At 59.4% G+C, this 22583-nt stretch overlaps 1 protein-coding gene across 16 annotated transcripts in view; it reads left to right on the plus strand.

Annotated features, from left to right (window-relative positions):
- Positions 1-22583, plus strand: part of MACF1 (microtubule actin crosslinking factor 1) — a 135521-nt gene that overhangs the window by 19873 nt on the left and 93065 nt on the right. For 10 of the 16 annotated variants that reach the window (XM_062630953.1, XM_062630959.1, XM_062630956.1 and 7 more), the window contains exons 1-3: positions 16102-16189; positions 18172-19383; positions 21669-21835. In XM_062630953.1, the coding sequence (XP_062486937.1) occupies positions 18208-19383; positions 21669-21835 (1343 nt within the window). In that variant the 5' untranslated portion in view covers positions 16102-16189; positions 18172-18207. Of the gene's footprint in view, positions 1-4728; positions 4860-8553; positions 8814-10474; positions 10537-12146; positions 12237-14636; positions 14715-16096; positions 16190-18171; positions 19384-21668; positions 21836-22583 lie in introns of those variants that run through there. The other 6 variants (XM_062630963.1, XM_062630968.1, XM_062630970.1 and 3 more) reach the window with 3 other exon arrangements.

Genomic DNA, 22583 nt, shown 5'->3' on the forward strand with positions numbered 1-22583 from the left:
TTGGTGCCCAGACGTCTGCTGGAAAGGGGAACATCTCCACCCTTATCACCAGCACTTCCTTCCCCTGGTTCCTTGGAGTCCAGGCTTTACGGCTGATGGGATGGGTCCAAGCTTCCCCTGCGCCCCTTGTCCCTCTGCCCTTGTTTGCTGTGTCCAGCTGCCCTTCAGCAGCTCCTGTGCTGAGAGATCTGCAGTTAAACATTCACTTGTGCTGCCCTTTTAGGGTGGACTCTGCTCTGAGGTGGTCAGCCCTGGGCTGAACAAAGCTGCCCACAGTGGTCACGGTGGGTGACCCCCCCCCAGTTCCCTGTGCAAACACGGGGGTGATGATGGGGCACTCGGAGCCTCAGACCCTTATCCCCTACCTAAACCCCTGTTTGCCCGAGCACCGCTGTCCAGGAGGTTGTCTTTTCCAGGACCACGAGGCACGTCGGGACAAAACAGTCCCTATTTTTCCAGCCCTTTTGCAGCTGGGAGGTGATGCCGAGGGGCCCGCACAGCACCCGCGGCCGCTCGGGGCTGATGAAAGCCAGAAGGAAAAGTTTCCCGTAGGGAATGCGCCCGCTCTGCCAGGAGCTGGAGGCGCTTGGGCAGGGCCCGACGGCAGAGCCCTCCGCATGGCGAGGAGGGATCGGCGGCTCTGCCCGCACACGCACGGGGAGGGTGATTCAGAGCACAAGGGAGAGGTTCGTGCCGGAGCAGAGGAGCTCGTCCCGCAGGGATGCGCTGGGCAGTGCCGGGAGCCGCGACCTGCCTCGTTCCTCCTCTGTGTTTAATAGCCCAGATCACAAGAAATGTCACCTTTGTTCTTGCTTCCCTTTCCCATGGCTGCTGGCGCCGCGGGCAGGGTGGAGCGAAGCCTCCGCGCCCCGGTAGCTCTGCCCGTGCTTGCCGGCAGGACGGGGTGCGCGGGCACATGCGGATGCGCTCGGCAGCTGGAGGTGGTGTCGCTGAGCTCTGTCTCTGCCCACCCGCAGCAGCGTTTGCTGCCGTTTGCAAGGAGGGGGCAATGATGGGTTTAAACTAAACCAGGGGAAGTTCAGGCCAGAGATAAGAAGTTCTCCCCTGTGAGGGTGCTGAGGCACTGGAATGGGTTGCTCAGGGAAGCTGTGAATGCTCCATCCCTGCAGAGTTCAAGGCCAGGTTGGACAGAGCCTTGGGCGACATGGTTTAGTGTGAGGTGTCCCTGACCATGGCAGGGGTTGGAACTGGATGCTCTTAAGGTCCTTTCCAGCCCAAACCACTCTGTGATCCTTTGTGGATTTAGCCAACCTCTGGGTTTTGAAGGGGGCAGAGCTGTGGTCCAGGAGGGTTGATCCCGGTTGAGTGCTGGTGCGGGGCATGTGCTCAGTTCCCCAGCTTGAGGTTGGGGTGCAGTGGCTTTGCTGGCACACGGTGCCCCCCATGCAGTCTCTGCCAAGGCCAGAGCCAAATTGGGCTCCATAGGGAGCCCTGGGACAGTGGTGGGTGATGTGTGTCTGTGATTGACCTGAGCATCCCTGATCCAAAACCCTGATCCGCCCCTTCCTTTGCAATTCACAGCAACTGGGATTTGCCCTCAAAACCTTCCTCCAGAAAGGAGGAAAAAACAGCAGAAATATGAAAGCGCTGCAGAGGAAGCACAGCAGGAAACCTGGCTCCTGTGCTGGGGTTATGAGTTTGTGTGTGCTCAGCACCGCTGCTGAATGGGCTCTTTACCCCGCTGTGGGGAGCAGGGTTTTCCCTGCCCAGTGTGGGGTGGTCCCACTCCCCATTTGGGACAGGGACCCCCCTTTGTAGCACCCCACAGAGTCCCTTGGTGTGCTCACAGCCACTTCTTCCTCATCCGGTGGTAATTGATGAGGAGGGGACTGTGAGGGGCACTGGCAAGCACCCCCTTGGGCACAGGAAGGTGCAGGCAGAGCGCTGGGGAGATGCTTCTCGCAGGTAGGGCAGCAGTGCCATGCAGTGACACTCTGGTGCTTCCACAGTGCCACCTGGCTGCCACCTCCCTGGTGGGACATGTGTCCCCGTTGGAGCTCATGGGGGACCTGCCGGGATGCAGACACCCAGGGGACTGAGGAGCATCCCGGTGGCATCACCCACCCGGTGTCGGGAAGCGTGTGCCGTGCCCGGCAGCTTCTCCAGTCATATAAGGAGATGCCGGAGCCGGGGCTGTGTCGCCTGAGCATTACTCACCAGGAGGCACATGGTGGGGAGGGACCAGGACCGGCCCTGGCCCTGGAATGCTTGGCCGGAGCCAGGGGTGACTCAGCTCCGGGTGTTAGGAATGGCCAGAGCGAGTAGGGAGCCGGAGCAACCCGTGTCCCCCATCCCATCCCATGGGTACCCTCAAACCCAGGCAGGGCACTGGAGGGGAAACAGGGGTGCTGATGGAGGTGATAACCCCACTTTGGGTGATGTTTGGGGCTGCAGAAAGCACTTGGTGAAGCAGATGAAGCACTGCAAGGTGGAGATCCCCCCATAAAGGGGCTCAGCCTCTCTGTGCCCCAAATTCGTGCACAGGCAGGAGATCCATGGCCCTTCCCCACCCGTTTCCGGGGTGAGGTGACTGTTGGAGCTGAAACAGTCACCTTGAAAGGACTGAAATGAGCTGTTGGTGTGTGCGTGTGTGTGTGTGGGGGGCTGGTGGCTGCATCCGGGGCTGGGGGGTCCCCAGAGCCCCAAAAGCTCCCTGCACCCTGAGTCTGCCACGTCCTGTTTGTGGCTGTTATCAGCTTCCTGCCGTGGCAGGAGGCTTGTGCTGGTGAGGGGAGTGTGGAAGTTAAAGTGAGTGGGATGAAGTGGGGGACCACTGGTGTCCTGGCACAGAGGAGGGATGTATTTATATATGTATATATATACATATATATATAATATTCATTATTTTATGTATATATACACATATAAATATTCATTATTTTGTATATGTTTACATAGAGATAAAAATATATATGGTTATATCCATTCAAAGAGTTTCTTTTGCCCAAAGGCTTGTCCAGCTGGGGATGGGGAAAAGCAGCTCCTGCTTTCAAAAGCCTTTTCTGCTGGCACATCCCAGCCCATCACCGGCAGCAGCAGGCGTCTGCCTTGCAAGGTGCTATTTGCCCCGCTGATGGTGGCCCACGGGCCCATTTATGGTGGCCTCATGCCTCCTGCAGCACTTCCTCTGCCTTAACACAAAGCAGATTGCTTTAGATGAAAGCTGTGCCGGGATATTTTTCATCCAAGCAGGGATGAGGCTGTGGAAAACACATTGCAACAGCGCCGAGCCCTGGGGTTGCTCGCTGTGTTTTCCATCACCCATCCCATGGGTGACGTCTGGAGGTGGCGGGGGGTGCAGGTCCCTCGTGGAGCGATGCAGTGGTTGGGGCTATTGAGTTTTGCTTGATGTGGTTTTCTCGTTGGGCCTGACCAGGCTGTGGTGTTGGGTTTGGGGAGCTGCTCAGGGGGGTTAAATGCAATAGAAATCTCTGCTTGTGTCTGGGTGACACCCTGGAGGGTTTCACCATCCCACACTGCGGAGCACTGGGGGCACTGGAGCCTGGTCTCCTGCTTCTCCCCATCAGGAAAGCCTGAACCAGGCTGAGGTTTCTCAGCTGAACAGCTTTCCCCTTGCTGCCCCAGAACAACCCCCTCTTGTCTGAGCCCCTCTGGGAAGGTAAAGGCCACGAATGAGTGTTTAATTCTGCACAACTTTCTACCTCAGAGCAGGTTTCTTCTCCCAGGAGCTGGCGGGTGACGTGATGGGCTCTGAAGGCAAAACGGGCTTCATGAGGAGCCTCTTCCCCCGCTCTGCTCGTGGTTCAATGGCAAAGGGGCCGGGGGACGCTGCGGCCGTTGCAGGACTCGCTGCTCTCGGTTTCCCTGAGCTGTTTCTGCACCTTCGCTGCCGGAAACGGTTCTGAACAGAAGTGAAACTGAGAGCAAGGCCCGGCCCGACACTGTCTGTAACCGGGGTTGCGCTGCCTGGTCTCGCCGTGAGCGCGGCGCCCGGCTGCGGGAAGGGCTGGGATGCAGATGAGCATTTGCCTTCTGTGTAGAGCATCTTATGGGTATTTCCCCATGTGGGTGAGCTGGCAATTAATACACGGGCATCCAGGGAGGGGAGGGAAACACTTTTGGGGTTCCCAGCTCTCATGAGCCCAAATTGTGTTGCCTTCACTTGTGGGGCAGTGGTTTCCTGCAGGCAGATGGGCACAGGATGCCCACGGCTCCCAGCCGCTGTCCCCTCCATCCCGGCTGCTCTCGGTGTGTTGGCATCACCAGGCTGCCCACCCTCACCCGCTGGGGTTCGTGCCTCTCCCGAGCCCCCGTGAGGAGCGGGGTGCCGCGGTGATGCCGCACGGCAGCTGCTCCCACCCATCCCACCCTTGCCGGAGCCGCAGCCGCCTTCCAGCGGGGCTGGGAATGGAAAGTGAGGAGATGACGTCTCTCCCCCCAGAGGGGGGGGGGGGGGACGGACAAAGTTTGGCCGCCTGAACACCAAGGAACGATGTTGGAGCCGGCCTGACGCTTTCTCCCTTTCCCCCCCCCTCCCTTCTCCCTGAGCTCCCAAATCTCCCTGTTCCCGTCCCGGTGACGCTGGCTGTCCCCAAGCCCTGCCAGCGCCGGGGCTGCAGCCAAGCTGGAGGCAGAAACAGGCAGGAAGTTTCGGAAGCGTCTGCAGGCAGCGGTTCACCCTCCCCGTCCCCTCACCCTCCCGGCGATGCCGGCCCTCCTTGGGAGGAAGAAGTTGGGAGCAGGGCTTGGGATAGCGGGACGGGAATAGGAGACGATGCCTCTTTCGGAGAGCTCCTATCTGCCGCCCGCCGCCTTTATCCTGAGCCACGTCCTGGGCATCGCCGGCGTCCTGTACTGGAGGAGCCGGAGCAGAGAAGGTAGGGGCAGCCCCCGTGTAAGATGGCCGGCGGCAATCCCGCAAGGAGCACGGCTTGTTCTCCCTCTCCCTAAGCTGTGGCAGCGGCACGGGCAGGGATGGACGTGGCTGGGAGGGAGGAGGATGTGGTGGTGGGGTCCCCGTGCCGGGGGGGGGCAGAGGTTTCGGTGCCTAAATTTGGTCTCGCCACCCGTTCCCGGCCCACGTTGGGGTGGGAGAGGCTGGAATGGGGGTTGTCCCGCTGGGATGGGGTTGTCTCACTGGGGATGAAGCTGCTTTTTGTCTCGGCGCAAGCCCTCGACACGTGGCTGGTGTTGTGCCTCCCATCTCCTGCCCCTTAGCCACCAGCACGGGCAGGATGTGGCCCCAGAGCTGCTCCTGGCGCTGGCACGGGGTCGCTGAGCAGCTGGGGCTCACCCTGCCTCAGTTTCCCAAAATAGGGCTCGCACATGACCGCTACCCGGGGAGGACGAGGATTCGTTCCAGGGATGTGCGACAGCGCCGGGCCCCGGATGAGCGCTCGGCAGCTTCTTCTCTGTCCCGACTCCTTTCTCCTGGGATTAGTTTGTTTTCATTCCTCCCTCTGTTTTTCCAGCAGTGCTCGTTCTCGCCTGTGCCTCCGCATGGGGCCTTTTCCCTGCATCCGTGACCAATTCCCCCTTTTTTTCCACTTTTCCCATGCAAAGGAGCGAGGCTGCGGAGCCCGGGCAGCGCGCAGGGACTTTCTTCATAATATTGCTTTTGGGATGTTCTTCCTTTCTCTTTCAAAACTGCTTGGGAGACCAAGTTGCACAACCGTGCTGCTGTGCAGAAGTGCACCCGCTCACCCAGTAAACCCAGCCTGGCTGCAGCTTCTCCTCTTCATCCACCATCCCCTGTCCACTCCAAAGTCCCTTTGGAAGAACTCCCAATGCAAGTGTTGCAGGCAGCTGGTATATTCCATATCGGTTTTCCTTCATCACTCCTTCCCGGAAAGGCTCAGGTAGCACCCACCCCACAGGCGCAGCATCCTGGAAGCTGAGGGTCATCTCACAAGCAGGTTCTGTTGCCCTGTGATGCTCTCCCACCTCTGCCCAGCATCTGCCTGGGGCTCCTTTGCATCATCACCACTTCTCAGGTGTCTTCCTCATCACATACCTGGCTGTTGGAAAGTTTTCCACTGCAGGTATCTCCTGTGCATTCTTCCAGGCTGAATCAGGCACCGTTTCCTCTCCCTGTTTTGAAAGGCTCTGTAAATCCTGCCCGGTCTCGGCTCTGTTGTCATGGTGGATTATGTCAGCAGCAAGTTGGCAGCCAGCATATTTGAAATACCTCGTGCTTCTCAGCCAGGCAGGTTCTTTGCATATCCCCCATCTTAAAAGCACCACGTTAAGAAAAAGAAGGCACATTCCCATTCTTTGCCTGGAAGGAGTTCAAAGTGAAAGCAATGGATTTTGCACTGAGCATGGGCTTGGGGAGGTCATGGAATCACAACCTGGTCTGGGTTGGAAGGGACCTTAAAGCTCCTCCAGCTCCAGCCCCTGCCATGGGCAGGGACCTCTTCCACTAGAGCAGCTTGCTCCAAGCCCCTGTGTCCAACCTGGCCTTGAGCACTGCTAGGGATGGGGCAGCCACAGCTTCTCTGGGCACCCTGTGCCAGCGCCTCAGCACCCTCACAGGGCAGAACTTGTGCCTAAGAGCTCATCTCAGGCAGTCGACACCTCCTGTATTCCCTCAACTTTAGCAGGAATTAATGAGCAGGAGTTGAAAGCTTGGGAGATGCTTCCAGGCTCTATTCCAGCAGGATGAAGGAGCTGGGGGGGGACGCTGAAAGCCCCCGGCTTACTGCCAGGAATGGTGAAGGACCATCCCGAAGAAGCCCTGGAGAGCCTGGTCCCAGCCCTGGGCTCTGGTGGGTTGGGGAGTGCTTGGCCAGGATTAGGATTTGAACTGGGCCCAGGCTCTTGCAGCAGCAGCCTGAGGCAGGAGGAGGTGACCAGTGATGGAATCTGGCAGTGAGTGAGGCCAAGGATGATGGAGGAGAGATCCTTGGGGAGCAGCAGCTCCCGGCCGGGCGTGTTGGGAGCTGCTGGGGACAGGCAGGCTGCCAGGACAGAGGCTGCTGCAGGCAAACGGGGCAGGGAACTGTCTGTGCAGGGTGCTGTGGTGGTGTGGGAGGGTCCCTGGCACCCAGCGCCGATGGGAGCCATCCCAATGATGATGGAAGTGCCTGGGTCTGTGAGTCTTTCTTCCAGCTGATGCCCCTGGTTTTGGGGTGCTGGAGAGCAGCAATGGGGCAGGATGGTTTTCCCCTCCCCTCCTTGCTAGTTGGGTTCACTTGAGGGACTGCCAGTGGGAAAACCTCAAACCCCACCTTCTGCCTCTGCTCCTTGGTCCTTGCTGCTTCCGGCCCCTCTACAGGGATGGAGAGCAGACAGTGCCCCGGTGCCTTTGGGATCCCCATTCCTGGGGATGCAGTGGACTGTGCCCTGATATACAAATGGGGGAGGAGGGAATGAAGCTGCATGTGTGGTCCTGCAGAGGTGCAGGCACCATGGAGCAGATCTCGGAGCACTCCGTGGCTGTCCCAGGCTGGGCTCTGCCTGGGCAGGGATGGGGATGTCCCAGGCTTGGTTGTTGCTTGGCTCATCCTGGTTTTTGTCTCTGTGAGTCTGACCTGTCTCCAGAAAGCAGCAACATGAGAAAGTGCTTCACATCTGGAACATCCTTACAGCCCCAATAGCATCGGCTGTGCTGGAAGCCGTGGGGTGGTTGTATGGCACTGCTGGCTTGTCTGCAGAGAGGTGCAGGTTCCACCTCTGCTCGCTGTCTGTGGCTGGTGGTTCTTGGTGGCTGGGGTGAGGCTCTGCTAGACAGGGGAGAGGACAAGCATGGGGGGGGTTGCAATGAGTTGCTCATCAGGGTGACTCTGGCAAAGATTAGCCAGGGAGAGATAAGCCTGCAATGCCTTAATATCGTTAGTAAGCAGCAACTGGGCATTATTATTAGCTCAGGGTGGGGAGGTGTAATCTGGTCAGAGCCCAGGAACCACCCAAAGTGGTGAGACAGGGCACAAAAGGGAGGAAAACCCCCCTATTTCTGCAGGAGATGGGACGAGGGAGCACACTGAGGAGCTGCTGGCCTGAGGGCACCCCCAGATCCAGCACCGGAGACTTGCTGCAGACTTCCCAAGTGGGACTCGGGTGATGTGCCTCCATCCCCGTGCTATCCATGTGGTGCTCCGGGACGTGCTCCTGCCTTTCCCCAGCAGCAGCCCGGCTCCTGTCACCCTCCTGGCCGGGTTCCTGCCGGCAGAAGGTCTGCAGGGGGATTATATTTAGAAGAAGAGGAAGAGAGGTGGTGATAAGGAGGCCCCCGTTATCTCCCCGCGTGCCGAGCGGGGCTGCGGCCGAGTCCCGGCTCTGCTTTGGACCCGGGGAATGATTTGGGAAGGATCCGCAGGCAGGCAGGCGAGAGCGGAGAGAACAGCCTGGCATTGTCCTGCCCGTCCCTGCTGCAATTAACTGGAAAACAAGGCGAGGGAAAACAAGCCAGGAGCCTGCTGGTGGGGCAGCAGCTCTGCCCCTTCCTCGCTGGGAGCTTTGCGAGCGGCTTTGCCGGCCTTTGGGATCGCGGTGGTGAGGCACTGGGCAGGCTGGGAGCACCGGGAGAAGCACAAGGAACAGGGGAAGCAGCCGTTGAGGTGATGATGGGGTTTGGGGCGATGCCCTGCAGGAGGAAGGGCTGGTGCCCGCGCCGGGGGTAGGAAGTGGCGCGGTGGGAGGAGCTGCGGCCGAGAAGACACCCAAGGTCGGTGAGCCGGTGGTGCCACCAAAGACCCTTCCCCAGGAGCCCGGAGGCTGCTTTGCCAGGACCCTGCGCTCTCCATCCCAGGCTTGGGTGATGGAGAGGAGGCATCTCCCCAGGGAGCAGCGGCGGCTGAGCGCCTGCCTCGTGTGCCGGATGTGCTGCATCGGTCAGTACCCACCGCCGTCCCCTTCCCGACCCGAAGGAAGCCCCCAACCATTGCACCAGGGCACGGCTCCAGCTTTACCCACCCTGAATTAACACCAGGGTTGGGAAGGGACCCTGGAGGGGTTGGGTGAAGGAAGGGACCTTAAAAACACATGGGGGTGACGCAGCTTCCTATGGCAGGCGGTGCCAGGCGGCAGCTCCGTGGCTTGGCCGCGTGGTCCCAAGACCAGAGCCCGGTGGGGTGGGAAACCAGAGCTCAGCCACTGGATGGATTTGGGCGCTTGGGGATGGAGCGGGATTCGGGATGTGATGTGCCGGTGGCATGCCGCGTGTTCCGCTGCAGTGCTTGGGGATGGGGAAGCCGTGGGGTGGATGGGGAGGAGATGTGGTGGTAGATGCTGCGTGCATTGAGATGTGGGGAGGTTTTCCCTGGGGCTGTGGCTGCTCAGATAGAGAAGGGACCCCCCGCCAGTGACTCCCTGTCCCAGGAAGGGGGACATGGGGCCTCCGGGCAGGACACGCTGTATGTCTGCAGAGCCTGGGTCCAGCATGTTGATTTTCTCACTTTCCTTGATATTTTGGCTTCAAATGAAAGCAAAGGCAGCTGCTGCCAGGCAGACTGATGGCAAGGGGATGTCTTGGGGCTGTGGGGCTTGTCCTTCACCACTGTATCCGGGGGACCTCCTGGCTGCACAGGGTGGTACTCGGGAGCTTGGGTCATGTCTGGGGGTCAGCACTGAGGCACCTTCCCCTCCGAGGTGATGCTGTTAAAACCAGGTGATCCCCTTTGGCACAGGGCTGGCTGCTGGGGTTACCTTGAGCCCTCCTCATGCGCCCCATGGGACCCTCCAGCCCTGTGACCCCACCTCGTGTCCTCTCCTTTGATAACATGTCCATTGTATTATGTTTTTGCACCAAACCCAGGCAAAGCAAAGCTCCCGTACCCCACATTGCCACTTGGCATTGCCATCAGTGTCCCATCCTGTCCCCCCATGGGGCTGGCAACCCCCCCGGCTGCTCTGTGGGGGTGGGACCCCCAGACATGGGACCCCCATTGTCACCCCTGCTCCCAGGATGCCCTGGGCTGAGCCGTGGGACAGAAATACACATTAAGTCCTGACAATCCAATGAACCGAAAATACAGCGGCACAATAAGCTGCTAATGGCACCGGCTGGGGCTGGGTATGGGACATCTGGGGTTTATCTCGTGCACTAAAGCCTTCCAGGAGCGGGCAGGGGAGGGGGACACCCTCTGGAAGAGAGGCCTGGGAAAACCCCAATTCCCTCCCTGTGCTGGTCCAGGAGGGATGCGGAGGCACAGGGAGGACCCATTCAGGGGTTTTGGATGCTGCTGCCAGCTGCAGCTGTACCCGTCCCAATCATCCATGCTGCTTTTGTTCAAATAACACTGTTCTGTCCCCCAAACCCATTACTCTGTCTGGTTGTAGCTGTGTGGATGCTCCTGGTGTGGAGCGAGGTGTTCCCAGAGCTGCCTGCTCTGCACTAACCCATGAACAAGCAGCCTCTGTATACCCTGCATGGGCACTGGATCCACCCTGGCACCGACAGCGATTCCTCTTTCTCTTCCCCTCATTTCAGTGTCCTTTGAGTTTCTGCATGAGAAACACTGACCAAGAGCCCCCTTTTGTCTTCTTTTGACAGATGAACGGGACAGAGTCCAGAAGAAAACCTTCACTAAATGGGTCAATAAACACTTGATGAAGGTAAGGGACATGGAGTTTATTATAAGGCCTGTTCAGTGACCATCTGTGTGTCTGCTCTGGCTCAGCACTGGCTGCTGAATGCCTTTTTCTTAAGGAAGTTGTGTTTTGTCGAGGACTTTGTGCATGGATTTGAGTGTTCACACCCGTGTCTGCGCGCAGAGCAGAGCTGGTTGCAGTGGGAATGTGCTGGTGCCTTTGGAGGGCACTGTAACATCACCACACAGCCCTTGCTAGTGCATGTGCCTCCTGAGTACCCGGTCCTTGCTTTAACACGAGGCTTGTGCATCATCAGGGTGAAAGAGGAGATCCCAGGGCCCCATTGCCGGGCAAAGGGGCTGCATTGTCTTTTGAAGGATGCTCCTGTGTGGAAATGGGCTGCAAAGGGAGATGCTTGCTGTTATAGGTAGCTAAGCAGGATTAACGTTGCACTGTGAGGTACCTAATGCTTTTCTTGGCTAATGCCAGGTGTCTGGTAATTAATTCTCCATTTTCCAAAAAGAAAAAGAGGGACCAAGGAGAAGGAGTTGTCTGGGCGTTGGGTGTCACTGTGTGTTTTCCTGCCAGCTCTGCTGAGCTCAGCATCAAGCTTTTGGCTACTTGCTTGTTGTGGGAACACATCAAGGGATGTGCCCAGCTCTGGGCCTCCAATGTAAGGATGTGGATCTGCTCGAGCACATCCAGAGGAGGCCACGGAGCTGCTGCGAGGGCTAGAGCAGCTCTGCTCTGGAGCCATGCTGAGAGAGCTGGGCTGGGGCAGCCTGGAGAAGAGAAGGCTCCTGAAGGGGAGACCTGAGAGCAGCTCCAGTGCCTGAAGGGGCTGCAGGAAACCTGGAGAGGGGCTTTGGGCAAGGGCCTGTAGGGACAGGCCAAGGGGAATGGCTTTAACCTGCCAGAGGGGAGACTGAGATGAGCTCTTAGGCAGAAGCTCTTCCCTGTGAGGGTGCTGAGGCGCTGGCACAGGGTGCCCAGAGAAGCTGTGGCTGCCCCATCCCTGGCAGTGCTCAAGGCCAGGTTGGACACAGGGGCTTGGAGCAAGCTGCTCTAGTGGAAGGGGTCCCTGCCCGGGGCAGGGGTTGGAGCTGGGTACGCTTTAAGGTCCCTTCCAACCCAGACCATTCTGTGATTCCCAGGTGAGTAAAACCCCAGGACAAGGTCTGGGTGTCTGGGAAGAGCAGTTCCAGAGGCTGCTCTCACAGCTCGCAGAAGCCTCCTCTGCTCTCAGATGGAGCTGGGTGCCGTGCTTTGGGAGTTGCTCCAAGGCAGCCTGAACACTTAAACCAACGCTTCAGGACTGCAGAGCTCTGTGTGCGGTGTTATGAATGCTCCATCCCTGGCAGTGTTCAAGGCCAGGTTGGACAGAGCCCTGGGTGCCATGGTTTAGTGTGAGGTGTCCCTGCCCATGGCAGGGGGTTGGAACTGGATGATCTTAAGATCCTTTCCAACCCTAACTATTCTATGACTCTTATCATTCTATTGCCTGGAATATGGGTGGTTTAACAGCCTGATTCCATGTGCAGAAGTTGCAGCAGGTTATTTGGGAGCCAGGAGACCTGTGTCCTTAGCCATCACTCTGGAATCACCGTGTAAAGCGACGGTTGTTCCTCCCGCAGGTGCGCAAGCACATCAATGACCTCTACGAAGACCTACGAGATGGCCACAACCTCATCTCCCTCCTGGAGGTGCTGTCAGGGGTCAAGCTGGTAAGTGCCCAGGGCTGGGCAGCGATGCTGCTGCCACCCTTCCCCATAGGTCCCCTCCATCCTTCCCCCACTCCCTTCTGTCATTTCTTATGCCATAGTTTTGTTTTCAAATGTCTGTCCTTGTTCCTTTTATTGTATTAGTTATCATTTTTGTTGTTTCCACTCAGACCCGTGCTCCCCAGGCTGGTCTTGGATCCCCTCAGAGCCCCTGGTTTGCAGTGCCCTGGGTAGAGCCCTCTTTTTGTGGAGGCTTCAAACCTTCATCTGCATTTAAAATAACAGATACTGATGGCTTTGACTCAAACTCTTCCTGTGAGGGTTTGCCCAGTGCTTTAGCTCACGTTTGATGCTCCTGCCCCATGCTCAGCTCCTGCCTGAGCTGCATTTGTGGCGTGCAAACCTCATCCTGCGTCATGAGCATCGTAGAGGCCCCCTCCTTCCTCCTCCTCCTCCTCAGACTGACACATTCACTCAGCTCTGGGAAGATCCCAGTGCCTGCAACAGGGTAGCGCAGCAGGAATTATTTTAGCTTTCCCCTAAAATAGGATGTGGGTAAAGATCTCCCTGCTCCCTCCGTTACCCTCCACAAGATGCCAAATCAGGTTTTTGTGGGGGTTGAAAATTTGGATCAAGCTACTTGTGATCCAGACAGCTTCCTTCTCTTCCCTCCGGCTTTCAAATCCAAGGGGAAATTCCTGTGCTGGAGCCCAGGGAGTGCCAGAGATCCAGCCGCCTTCATCCCCACTCTTTTGTTTTCCCTCTCACCTGGCTGTTCCCTTTTGGTTTCCATTGTGTCTCCCTGTCGTGTCCCCCTCCCGTCGCCTCGCCGCCGTCCCTCCCGTCCTCCATAGCAAATAGAGCCGCCAGCTCAGCGGAGCCTTCGCCTGGTGAGAGCGCCGGCCTGGTGCCGTGCAAGCAGCGAGGAGCGGGAGGAGGAAGATGATGATGATGAAGAAGTAGGTTGAGTCTGTATCCCGGGCAGGCACTGGAGTGCCGGCGGATAGTCCAGTGCAGCCCAGAGGCTCCCACCTTCGCTCCTCCTCGGGTCTGGATGAAAGCCACCCAGGGTGGGCACCCTGAGCGAGGGGAGCAGGAGGGAAGCTGCAGGAGCCCCCGCTCCCGGTTCTGCTCTCCTCCTTCCTGGGCTCTGCTCACCTGAACTGGATTATCCGTGCGCGCCCTGCGGTGTCAGCCTGCAGTCAGGGCACGGCACCCACCCGGGGTGACAGCATGTGTCCCCCCCACGGGGCTGCAGTGGTGGCTGCTCACCTCGCACTGCATGGACAGGGCACAGGCACCTTCTTGGAAGGGGTGGGGGGGTTGTGGCTGGTGGCACTGTAGGGTGCGGGGCACAACCAGCAACCCCATGCATGTGAGTGGAGGTAGGAGCGAGCACAGCTGAGGGTCCCCATGAGGGGGCAGACCCCAAAGCCTTACTCAGGGTACAAGGGGTGTTTTCCAGCCCCCTTTGCTCTGGGTGATGACTCCCTTGTGAGTGGTGTCACCTCCACCTGGAGCAGTGCGGGAGGAGCTGGGGGGGCTGTAGCATCTTCCCAGAAGGCTCCAGTCCCTGCAGCCCTGGAGATGTTCCCCTTGCAGGGGCAGCTCTTCCCCTTCAGGCTGGGGAAGGAAGGGGGCTCATAGGAATTGGGGTGTCCCAGCAGTTCAGAGCATCCTGGTGATACCTCATTGGGGCTGGGATCAGGATTTGTGCATCCATCCTCTTCCTGCTGGATCCAGCATCCCATATCCCATACCCTTCCCCTGGCCACAGCTCAGCCTCCTGGTACCTTGGGGAGTCCCCTGCCTGCAGCAGCAGCGATGAGCACAGCCCAGGGCATTCCCGAAGGGTTTGGAAATGGGGCCTGGAGCCCACATGTGGGAAAAGCTGAGCTGGGTCTGCAGGGGCTGAGGCTGAGGTCGTGGCTTCTTTGCCATCAGTGGGGACCTCCCTGTGTCCCCATGTCCTGCTGCGGAGCAGACCTGCCTCTGCTTCCACCTGGATGGCTCAGACTCTGCACCCGCTCGTGCACATCTCTCTTTGCTGAGCCCTCTTCCCAGTGTGTCTGACTTTGGGATAGGTGGGATCCTGCCTTGGGATCTTGGAGGCTGCACCGGTCCTGCCTGCTGCTGGCTGAGCACACAGCTCGGAGCCTGGATGCCAGCCCTCGGGGTCTTGGAGGAGGTCAAGATCTTGGGGTCTTCCCACCTCCATGCCCCACCTTGCAGCAGGATCATGAGTAGCAATGCCTCTATTTGCCTCCAGAGCAAGAGGATAGAGCAGGATGTGTGCAGTGCACGGGGTCACAGCAGCACGCTGGGCACGGGGGGTGGTTGTGCATGTGGGGAGCTGCCAGCCCGGCTCCATGACCCCCCCTGAACCTGCTGCCTCTCTTGCAGCCGCGTGAGAAGGGGCGGATGCGTTTCCATCGCCTGCAGAACGTGCAGATTGCCCTGGATTTCCTGAAGCAGCGACAGGTAAGGGCTGAGCTGGGCTCATCCAGAGGCAGAGCTGGGTGATTTGTGGTTGTTCCCCCGGCTGGGACTCGGCAATGGTGTTGAGAAGCAGCATCAGCCTGTGCCAGGGTGTGCCCATCCCCGTGGTGCCAGTGCTGGTTGAGGGTGGCTCTCAGGGGACATTCCCCTGTAGGTGTTCGCTCTCAGAACCACCCACGCAGCACAAAAACCAGTATGAAAATGAGGAACCAGACTCCACTTGTGGGAAGGGGATTGCAAATGTCACAGACAGGCACTTCTGTTCCCCAGAAAGCCTCAGATCCCAGCACCGGGGATGGGCGGCTGTGGCACAGCCCACGGACAGACAGCATCCCCCTTTGGCTTTCAGAGGGCAGGCTTTTGGGAGGTGCTGGCCCTGCAGTGCCTCCTCCGCACCCCTGGGCGGGATCCGCCTGGAGCACTGGGATGCATCCCCAGACTTGTTGGCTCTGTAGGTGGAACCCCCGGGGCCGTGTGTCCCGTTCTGCCTGTTGGGTCAGGTCTCCCCACCGAGATGCTCCCCAGATATGCCGTGGTGATGATAAATCCGAGCAGTTCCTGCTGAAGCAGGGTTCTCTGCTGGCCTGGGGGCACTGAATAAACGTGACTGTGCCCCCACTCCAGGGAGGGTGAGCTGCTTCCAGCCCCCTGCTCCTCCTCCCCAGCCCCTTGATAGAGACATTTTGCTGGGGGCTCTCGGGAGCTCGTTTCTCTACTTGGATGAAACAGCTTTTCCTTTGAAGCAGGATGTCTTTTCCCACATGCTCCTGCTGGAGACTGAGCGTGGAGCCCTGCTGGGGAGCGGGGACCCTCCATGGGGAGCCCACCAGGGAAAAAGAGCCCAAAGCACGTGGCAGCTCCTGGGATAGCGGCTGCAGGGGGAGCAGGAGCAGTGGCCAGGCAGCTCTGGGACTGTGGGGCTGGAATCTGCCTGGATGGGGCTCTTGGTGGGTGCTGGGGGAGGACCCTCAGTGCTGGTGTTTCTGCTTCCTTCAAGTTGAAAACCAGCCCAAGCAGGGTGGTTTTGAACCCGGGAATGAGTTGTTAAAGCTCAGCCATCCTCTTCTACCCGTGCTCTGTGCCTGTTCAATTATGCACCAGTGCTCAGGGCTTTGGGGATGAAGCACTTCCCTGTGTGAGCTAAAATAAAGCCATTAAGTGCTGGGAAAGCAATTCCAGATGGAGAGAGCTGGAGATGTGAAAAATCCTTCCTGAGACAGGGCATGGGGTGGCCTCGCTGCTGCTTCAGGAAGCGCTGGGGTCTTGCGTGTCCCCACTTGGGGTGCTTGGGGTGGCCCATGGGGTCAGGGCCATGTCCCCCTCCTTCCTGTGGGTGAGCTTTGACCCTGGTGCTTCTCTTTCAGGTGAAACTGGTGAACATTCGCAACGATGACATTACGGATGGCAACCCCAAGCTCACGCTGGGGCTCATATGGACCATCATCCTCCACTTCCAGGTAGGTCATCAGAGCTTCTTGTTGAAGGATGTGGGGTGGCTGGGCTGGGATGGCGCTGGCATCCCTCTGTCCGTGTGTTCTGTGGCAGTACTGCTGCATGGATTGGTCTGGAGGATCCGCACCCATCGCAGGATCATGGAGACTGGTGCTGGAGAACAGCAACACCCTTTTCCCATTGTTTCTGTAATGGGATCATTAATGATGGGCTGTGTGTGGTGGCCTCCTGTTGGCACTGCGGTTGTTGGCGGTAGCTGTTTGCTCAGCTGATGTCTCTGGAGGAGAAGAGCAGATCCTTGAGGGATCCAATGGGGTGAGCTCCCACCCGCATGGGGCTGTTATCCCGAGGTGCTCCCAGCCCTTTGTGTGGTTGTTGGAATGGAAAATGTCAGCCGCGTGACAGTGGTTCAGGACAGGGATAGGAGAAGCCCTCTGGCCCTGCTGGGGAACGCAGCCGGGACCGTCTCCAGCAATTGTGTGCTGTAGATGCTCTTGTAAAACAGGGTCTCAGGCCTCTAATACCTCAAATTACCCAGCTGTAGCTCTGAAGCCCTCAGGGCACAGCCCCGAATGCCACCAGTGTGCTGGCATGTTGGCTCGCTGAGCGCTGCTGCTGTCAGCAGCGTGTGAGCTATGTGGCCGTTCCCGCTGCTGTGTCCCAGCTCCCTGCTGCATCCCTGCTGGCATCTTCCAGATGAGGCTGGCGCTGGCTTTGGGACCTCGTAAGGAAGGTTTTATTTCTTGGAGGAATGAGTGAGCAGTGCTTTTGGGGGGATCATGGGGATAAATTGGGTGTGAGGCTGCTGGCAAGGCACTTGGCTGGTGGTTTGCCCTGGGAAGCAGCCGGGATTGAGCAGGATCTGGATGCTGAGCAGTCGCTGTTGTCTCTGGTGGGACCCTGGCTGGTGGCATCCCATGCCCGTGGTCCTCGTCTTTGGGTTGGTCCAGTCCTGGTGCATCCTCTGCTGCAGGAGACCAGCAAGGGGAGATCAGGAGGTCCTGGGTGCCCTCCATGCCCAGCTGGGAGGGGATGATGCCACCCTGCCGTGGGGGACAGGGTGGGTGACAAGGGGTCCCGTGGGGAGCTGGGCTGGTGCCATGAGCCTGCCCATCCTCTCCCCACTGGGCTAATGGGATTGTTTCTGGGGTTGTGGCTCCATTGTGAACCTCTTAATCTCCAGTGTCCCAGTACCACTGCCTGGGGGCAGGCGGCTGGGAGAGGTCTGGGAAGGGCTGGAGTCAGTGTGGAGCAGGGAGCTGGAGCAGTGAAGGTGTGGGGCCTGCCCCACATGCCCTGGGAGCTCTTGGGGTCCCTGGCTGCCATGGTCGTCTCCTGGGTTGCTCCTCATAGTGTTTTTCTCCCCTCCCAGCCCTGCTTGCTGGGGCTGAGTTCCATATCCCCATCTTTATGCCTCCCTTTACCCCATTTTCTGCCTCATCCCTGCTTGTGGTGCATGTTGCCCTACTCTGGTCTCTGTGAGCTGCTGAGAGCTGGAATGATCAAAACCTGCCCTCAGAAGGGGTTGGACTGGGATGGGGTCATTGGCACTGGTTGGGACCCCAGGCTGCTTCTCCCCGATGCCAGGTCCCCGAGGTGCCTTGTGCTCCACGCCCTGAGCTGGGCGAGCCCGGCAGGAGGGTGGGCACATGAGCCCACATGAGAGCTCTCGGGGCTCTCAGCGTTAAGGTTTAAGGAGCAAACCTCTCGAATTGGCCAGGAGCATCCCTGTGGAGCCGGCGCATTCCCCGTAGTGTGCGTGCAGAGCCGCTCTGACTCCTCCCTGCTTCCCCCCACCCCGTTTCTTTCCCACCCCTTCCTTTATCCTACCTTTACCAACCTTCCCCGCGTTCTGTGGGGTTTATCCTCCCCGTTCCCACCCTCCTCCCCTCTCTGCTCCCTGTTTGTGTCGGCGAGGGCCGTGCTCCCATTACCTCATGTTTGGAGAACAGGAGCTGCAGCCAATCCCCGCTCCCTCTGCTTTTAGGTCAAGTGATTTCTGAACTGCAGTGAGATGCTTTGAATGTGTGTGCTGGCAGCGCAGGCTGTAAGATGGCTGTCTGGAGCGGCGGCGGGGCTGGCGGGAGGGAGCGCCGGGCACGGGCACCCCGCGGCACGGAGCACGGCCCGCGTTGGAGCCCATGAAGCCCCGTTCGGGATTGATTCGGGAGCCGGCGACTCGCTCCGCTGCGGTACTGCCGGCGCCGGGGAGGAGGAGGAGGAGGAGGAGGAGGAGATGGGGAATTCTCTGGGCTGCGTTAAGGAGCCGAAGGAAAAAGCAGTGGGAAAGGCACCCCTGTCTCCTAAAAAAAGGGTCCGCTTCAAACGGAGGCGGAGGGGGAAGAGAAGAGCGATGCCGGAGGCAGCCCCACAGCAGGAAGCCCCAGCCCTGGAGGTGCGTGAGGATGAGGATGTGCTGAAGTCGAAGGCAGCGCCTCGGGAGGGAGGAGAGGAACCCGCTGGCTGCGGGGACCCCAAGGCAGCCACGCTGCACCCCGGGCTCCTGGTGCAGGTGAAGGAGCGGTTCCAGGGCGAGGTGCAGAAGGTTCTGCTGGTGCCGGAGCCGCGGCAGCCGGGAGCAGATGCTGCCGGGGATGAAGGCACCACCGTCATCGCCCGCTTGCTGGACAACCCGGCTGAGGAGGGCTGTGAGAGGGCGGTGAGCCGCCTGGTCGAGCTGCAGAGGAGCGGCGCAGGCAGCCGCCGGGCTGTGCTGCTGCCCCTGCGCCCCAATGGCTACCCCGGGGGGCTCCTGTCCCCGACCGGTGCCGAGGAGCCAGCGAAGAGCATGGAGCTGGGAGCCTGCAGCATCCTGGATGCCTGGGGGAAAGGAGGCAGCAAGGACCCTGGCTCCAGCACTGTGTGGACCTGCTCTTCCGCAGCAGAGCCGGGCACCCTTTCGGAGCTCTCGGCGCCGTCCCCCATGGTGGATCAGGCAGAAAACCCCAGCACGGGGAGAACCTCAGGGCTGCCATCGTCTCAGGCTGGGGAGGGAGATGGGCATGGACTGCTGGCATCCCGCAGCACGTCCTCCTTCAGCGGGCTCAGCGGATGCGCAGCCCGGAGCTCCTCGGGGTACGGCAGCGACCCGGCCACACGCGCTGGAGCTGGTGGGACCACGGCGCCTCCCTCTGAAGGTGGCCACAGGCTTGGAGGGGGCCAGGCTTGGAGGGGGAGCTCGGGGCCAGCCGGAGGAATGGTCAGTGCCTGCGTGTGCCCTCACCTGCCCCTTGGACCGGGGTGGGGGGAGCCGGGTCAGTGGAGCCCGGATCCTGGTGGCTCCTGGGGACGGTCGTCTTGGCAAGGGGCAACCTCGTGCTGAGCATGGGTGGTGCAGAAAGCTTCCGGAGCCTTTTTCCTTCTGAGCATCTCCACTGGGAAGCGTTTCCCAGGGATCAGCCCATCCCGTCCTGTGTTCCCAGTACAGCCGGTCGGAGAGCTGCGCTCACCGGAGCTCCTGCGTGCTGCCAGGGGTCACGGAGGCTCTCGGTGCCGTGTTGGTGTCACCAGTGGCACATGTGCCCTCGGGGCTGCTGGGTCGGGTGTGAGTTTGGGGTATCCCCATCCTGCTGCCTGCACTAAGCTACCAGGAGAAGGGGCTCTGCCTGATCTCAAGAGGAAGAGGAGGGGATGGTGCTGTGTTGGAGCCCATTGGTGCTGTTTGGAGGTCTCTGTTTAGGGGAGGCAGGGTGTGCTGAAGGAGCTCTTGGGTTTGGCCAAGCTCTGTATGCCCCAGGAGACGCATGTGATTGGAAGGGCAGGAAAGGGGCTGTGGCCCTGATACCTGTGCTAGGCTGGGGCTGGTGTCACCATCTGGCCTTCAGCATCCTGCCACCGGTTGCTTGGTTCGTAAGGCTGGTGCTGGAAGGGTTTGGAAGAGGCTGAGCCCCGGTGCTGTGAGTTTCCACTCTCAGTTCTTGCTGGTGCCTCCCTAAATCTTTGTCCTGACACAGACATGTGAAGAAAGGAGGGTGGAGCTGGTGCTGCATCCTGCACCTCCATACGCACGCACGTCTCTAGGAGGGTTTCCTGCAAGGATGCCCTCAGGGAAGGGCTCAGAGGTTGGAGAACCCCAGTGCTGTGGGAATAGTTGAAAATAGAGGATTTATCCCAGCTGGGTGCTGTGAGGAGTGTCCTGAGGGGCACTGGGGAGCTCAGGTGGGGCAGAGCTGATGGGTGGCTCACAGGAGGTTTCATTCTGCTCTTCATTAGGAGTCGCTGGGTAATCAATAAGGGAGTGCCGGGCAGGTGAAGGTTTGTGGGTCCATCCCTGCTGCATGCACACGTGGAGGGCCCCATTCTGCTGCTCACCTATGCTATATCCATTCTGGCTGTGCTGCCGGGTCCCGGCATCCCTAAGGAAGCGCAGGCGCGGGGCTGGAGGAGTTAAAGGCAGCGCCGGCGGTGTGGCAGCGGCTGACAAAGAGCAGTTCTGTGTGTGATGAGCGGCTCAGGCTGGGGAGAGGGCGGTGAGCTGCAGCATACCAATTACACATCCTCCAGCCTTCCTCCAGCTTCCTGATCCGGCAGGACCCGCCTGCACAGGGATCCCCAGCAGCCAGGGCCTGAGCAGTACCAGCACCCACCCGGCTGGGTTTTGGGGGGGGGATGAAGGTGCTCAGTGGGGCTCGGGAGGGCTGGGTCCTGGTACCCCTTCTCCCTGCAGTGCCGGGAGGAGGAGTCCACTGAGCGTTGCTTTTCCACAGGCACCCTGGAATATCCAAGCAGCTCCCGCCCTCCCCTTTGCCCCTTCATTAAGGGGAGTAATTGCACTAATTGGGGAGCTGGGGGGCGACGACTGGGTGAGGAGGAAGCTGTGCCAGTCAGGAACATGCCGGAATGTGGAGACACGTGCGTTCTGTCACGTGCAAGTCTGGGATCTGCAGCCAGGCCTGGGCGTCTGGCTAAGAGGGGTCCGTGACCATTGGTCTCTTGTTAGGGAGGTGGGTCACAGCACCCCAGTCACCAGCACCCCCGTCACCAGCACCCCTGTCACCAGCACCCCCGTCACCAGCACCCCCGTACTGCCTCTCCAGGTACCACGAGGCAGAGTGGGGATGCAACAGCTTCCTCCCCATTCCCTTTCCCCCTGGGATGGAGCTGATGGCCCTGCTGCAAGCAGCTCCAAGCTGGAGGTCAAGGAGAGACCTCTGTCCTCTCACACAGCACCTCCAAACACTGTTTTCTGCTTCTTAAGTTGGTTTCTTTACAACGTGATGCTCTGGGTGGAGCATCCCTCACCGTGTTGGCTGCCCTGATGAGGGATGGTGTTGGTTGCTCCTTCCTTGGGTGCTGCTGGATGGGGCTGTGACCATTCCTGGGTATCCAAGGGTGCTGGGGCTCCTTGCCCTGGGTGCTGGGCAGGAGCTGGCAGCGGAGTGGGTGCACGAGCTGCCAGGTCTCAGGTGAGTTCATAGGAACCAGCGGTGCTGGTGGGGCCTTTTCCTGCTCCTGCATCACCCCAAGGCTGCTGCGTCCTTGCAGATCTCCGACATCTACATCAGCGGCGAGTCGGGGGATATGTCAGCCAAGGAGAAGCTGCTTCTGTGGACACAAAAGGTGACTGCAGGCTACATCGGGGTGAAATGCACCAACTTCTCATCCTGCTGGAGCGATGGGAAGATGTTCAACGCGCTCATCCACAGATACAGGTAGGCAGGGGCAGCGGGGAGCATCATCTGGGTGGGAGGAAGGGCTGAGGACCTCGGAGGGGTCCCTGCCCACCGTTGCAGTCAGTGATGGTCTGGGGTGCATAGAAATGTAGGTGAGGCTTTTGTCTCTTTTACCTGGAAATCATCTCTTCAGCCAAGTAGCTGGGGGCGGATGCTGGGGAAGAGCCACAGTACATGAGGCTGCAAGAAAAAGCATTTTGAGTGAGGTTGGGGAAAGAGGCAAGAAAAGCTTTTAGACTGGGAGTGCTGCAGTGTTTGATGTGTCAGTGCTGCCCTTCCTGCTCTCCATGAATAGCAACACTTCCATCCACGCTGTCATCCCAGGGTCTCGGAGCTCTCCCCAGCTGCAGATAAACCTCTCACAGTTCCTTTAGGGACAGTGCAACTTCTGCATGGGCAGGGAGGCAGCGCTGGGGCTGCTTTGTCAAGGGCACTTGGCCTTTGAGTCTGCAGGAGAACAGCAAAGCCCTGGGAAGAGGCATCTCCTGGGAGCTGGAAATAGCACTGCCCTGTGCTGCTCTGGGCTTGCCTGTGGCCGGGAGGAGCAGGCAGGGCTCAGCAGGGAGGGACACAGCAGGATTCTGCAGGCAGGGGCAGGCAGGAGATGGGCGCATGATGGGCAGCACGCTCGTGGTGCTCAGAGGCCGGGATTTTCCTGTCTCCTTCATGCTCATTTGAGGTTCATTTGTGCTGTGGTTTGCTGCTGGTTCTGTTCTGGTGCAGGGCT

This window comes from Pezoporus occidentalis, unplaced genomic scaffold, assembly GCF_034315485.1.
Source record: "Pezoporus occidentalis ecotype Australia unplaced genomic scaffold, CSIRO_AGI_Poc_V1 ctg362, whole genome shotgun sequence".
NCBI lineage: Eukaryota > Metazoa > Chordata > Aves > Psittaciformes > Psittacidae > Pezoporus > Pezoporus occidentalis.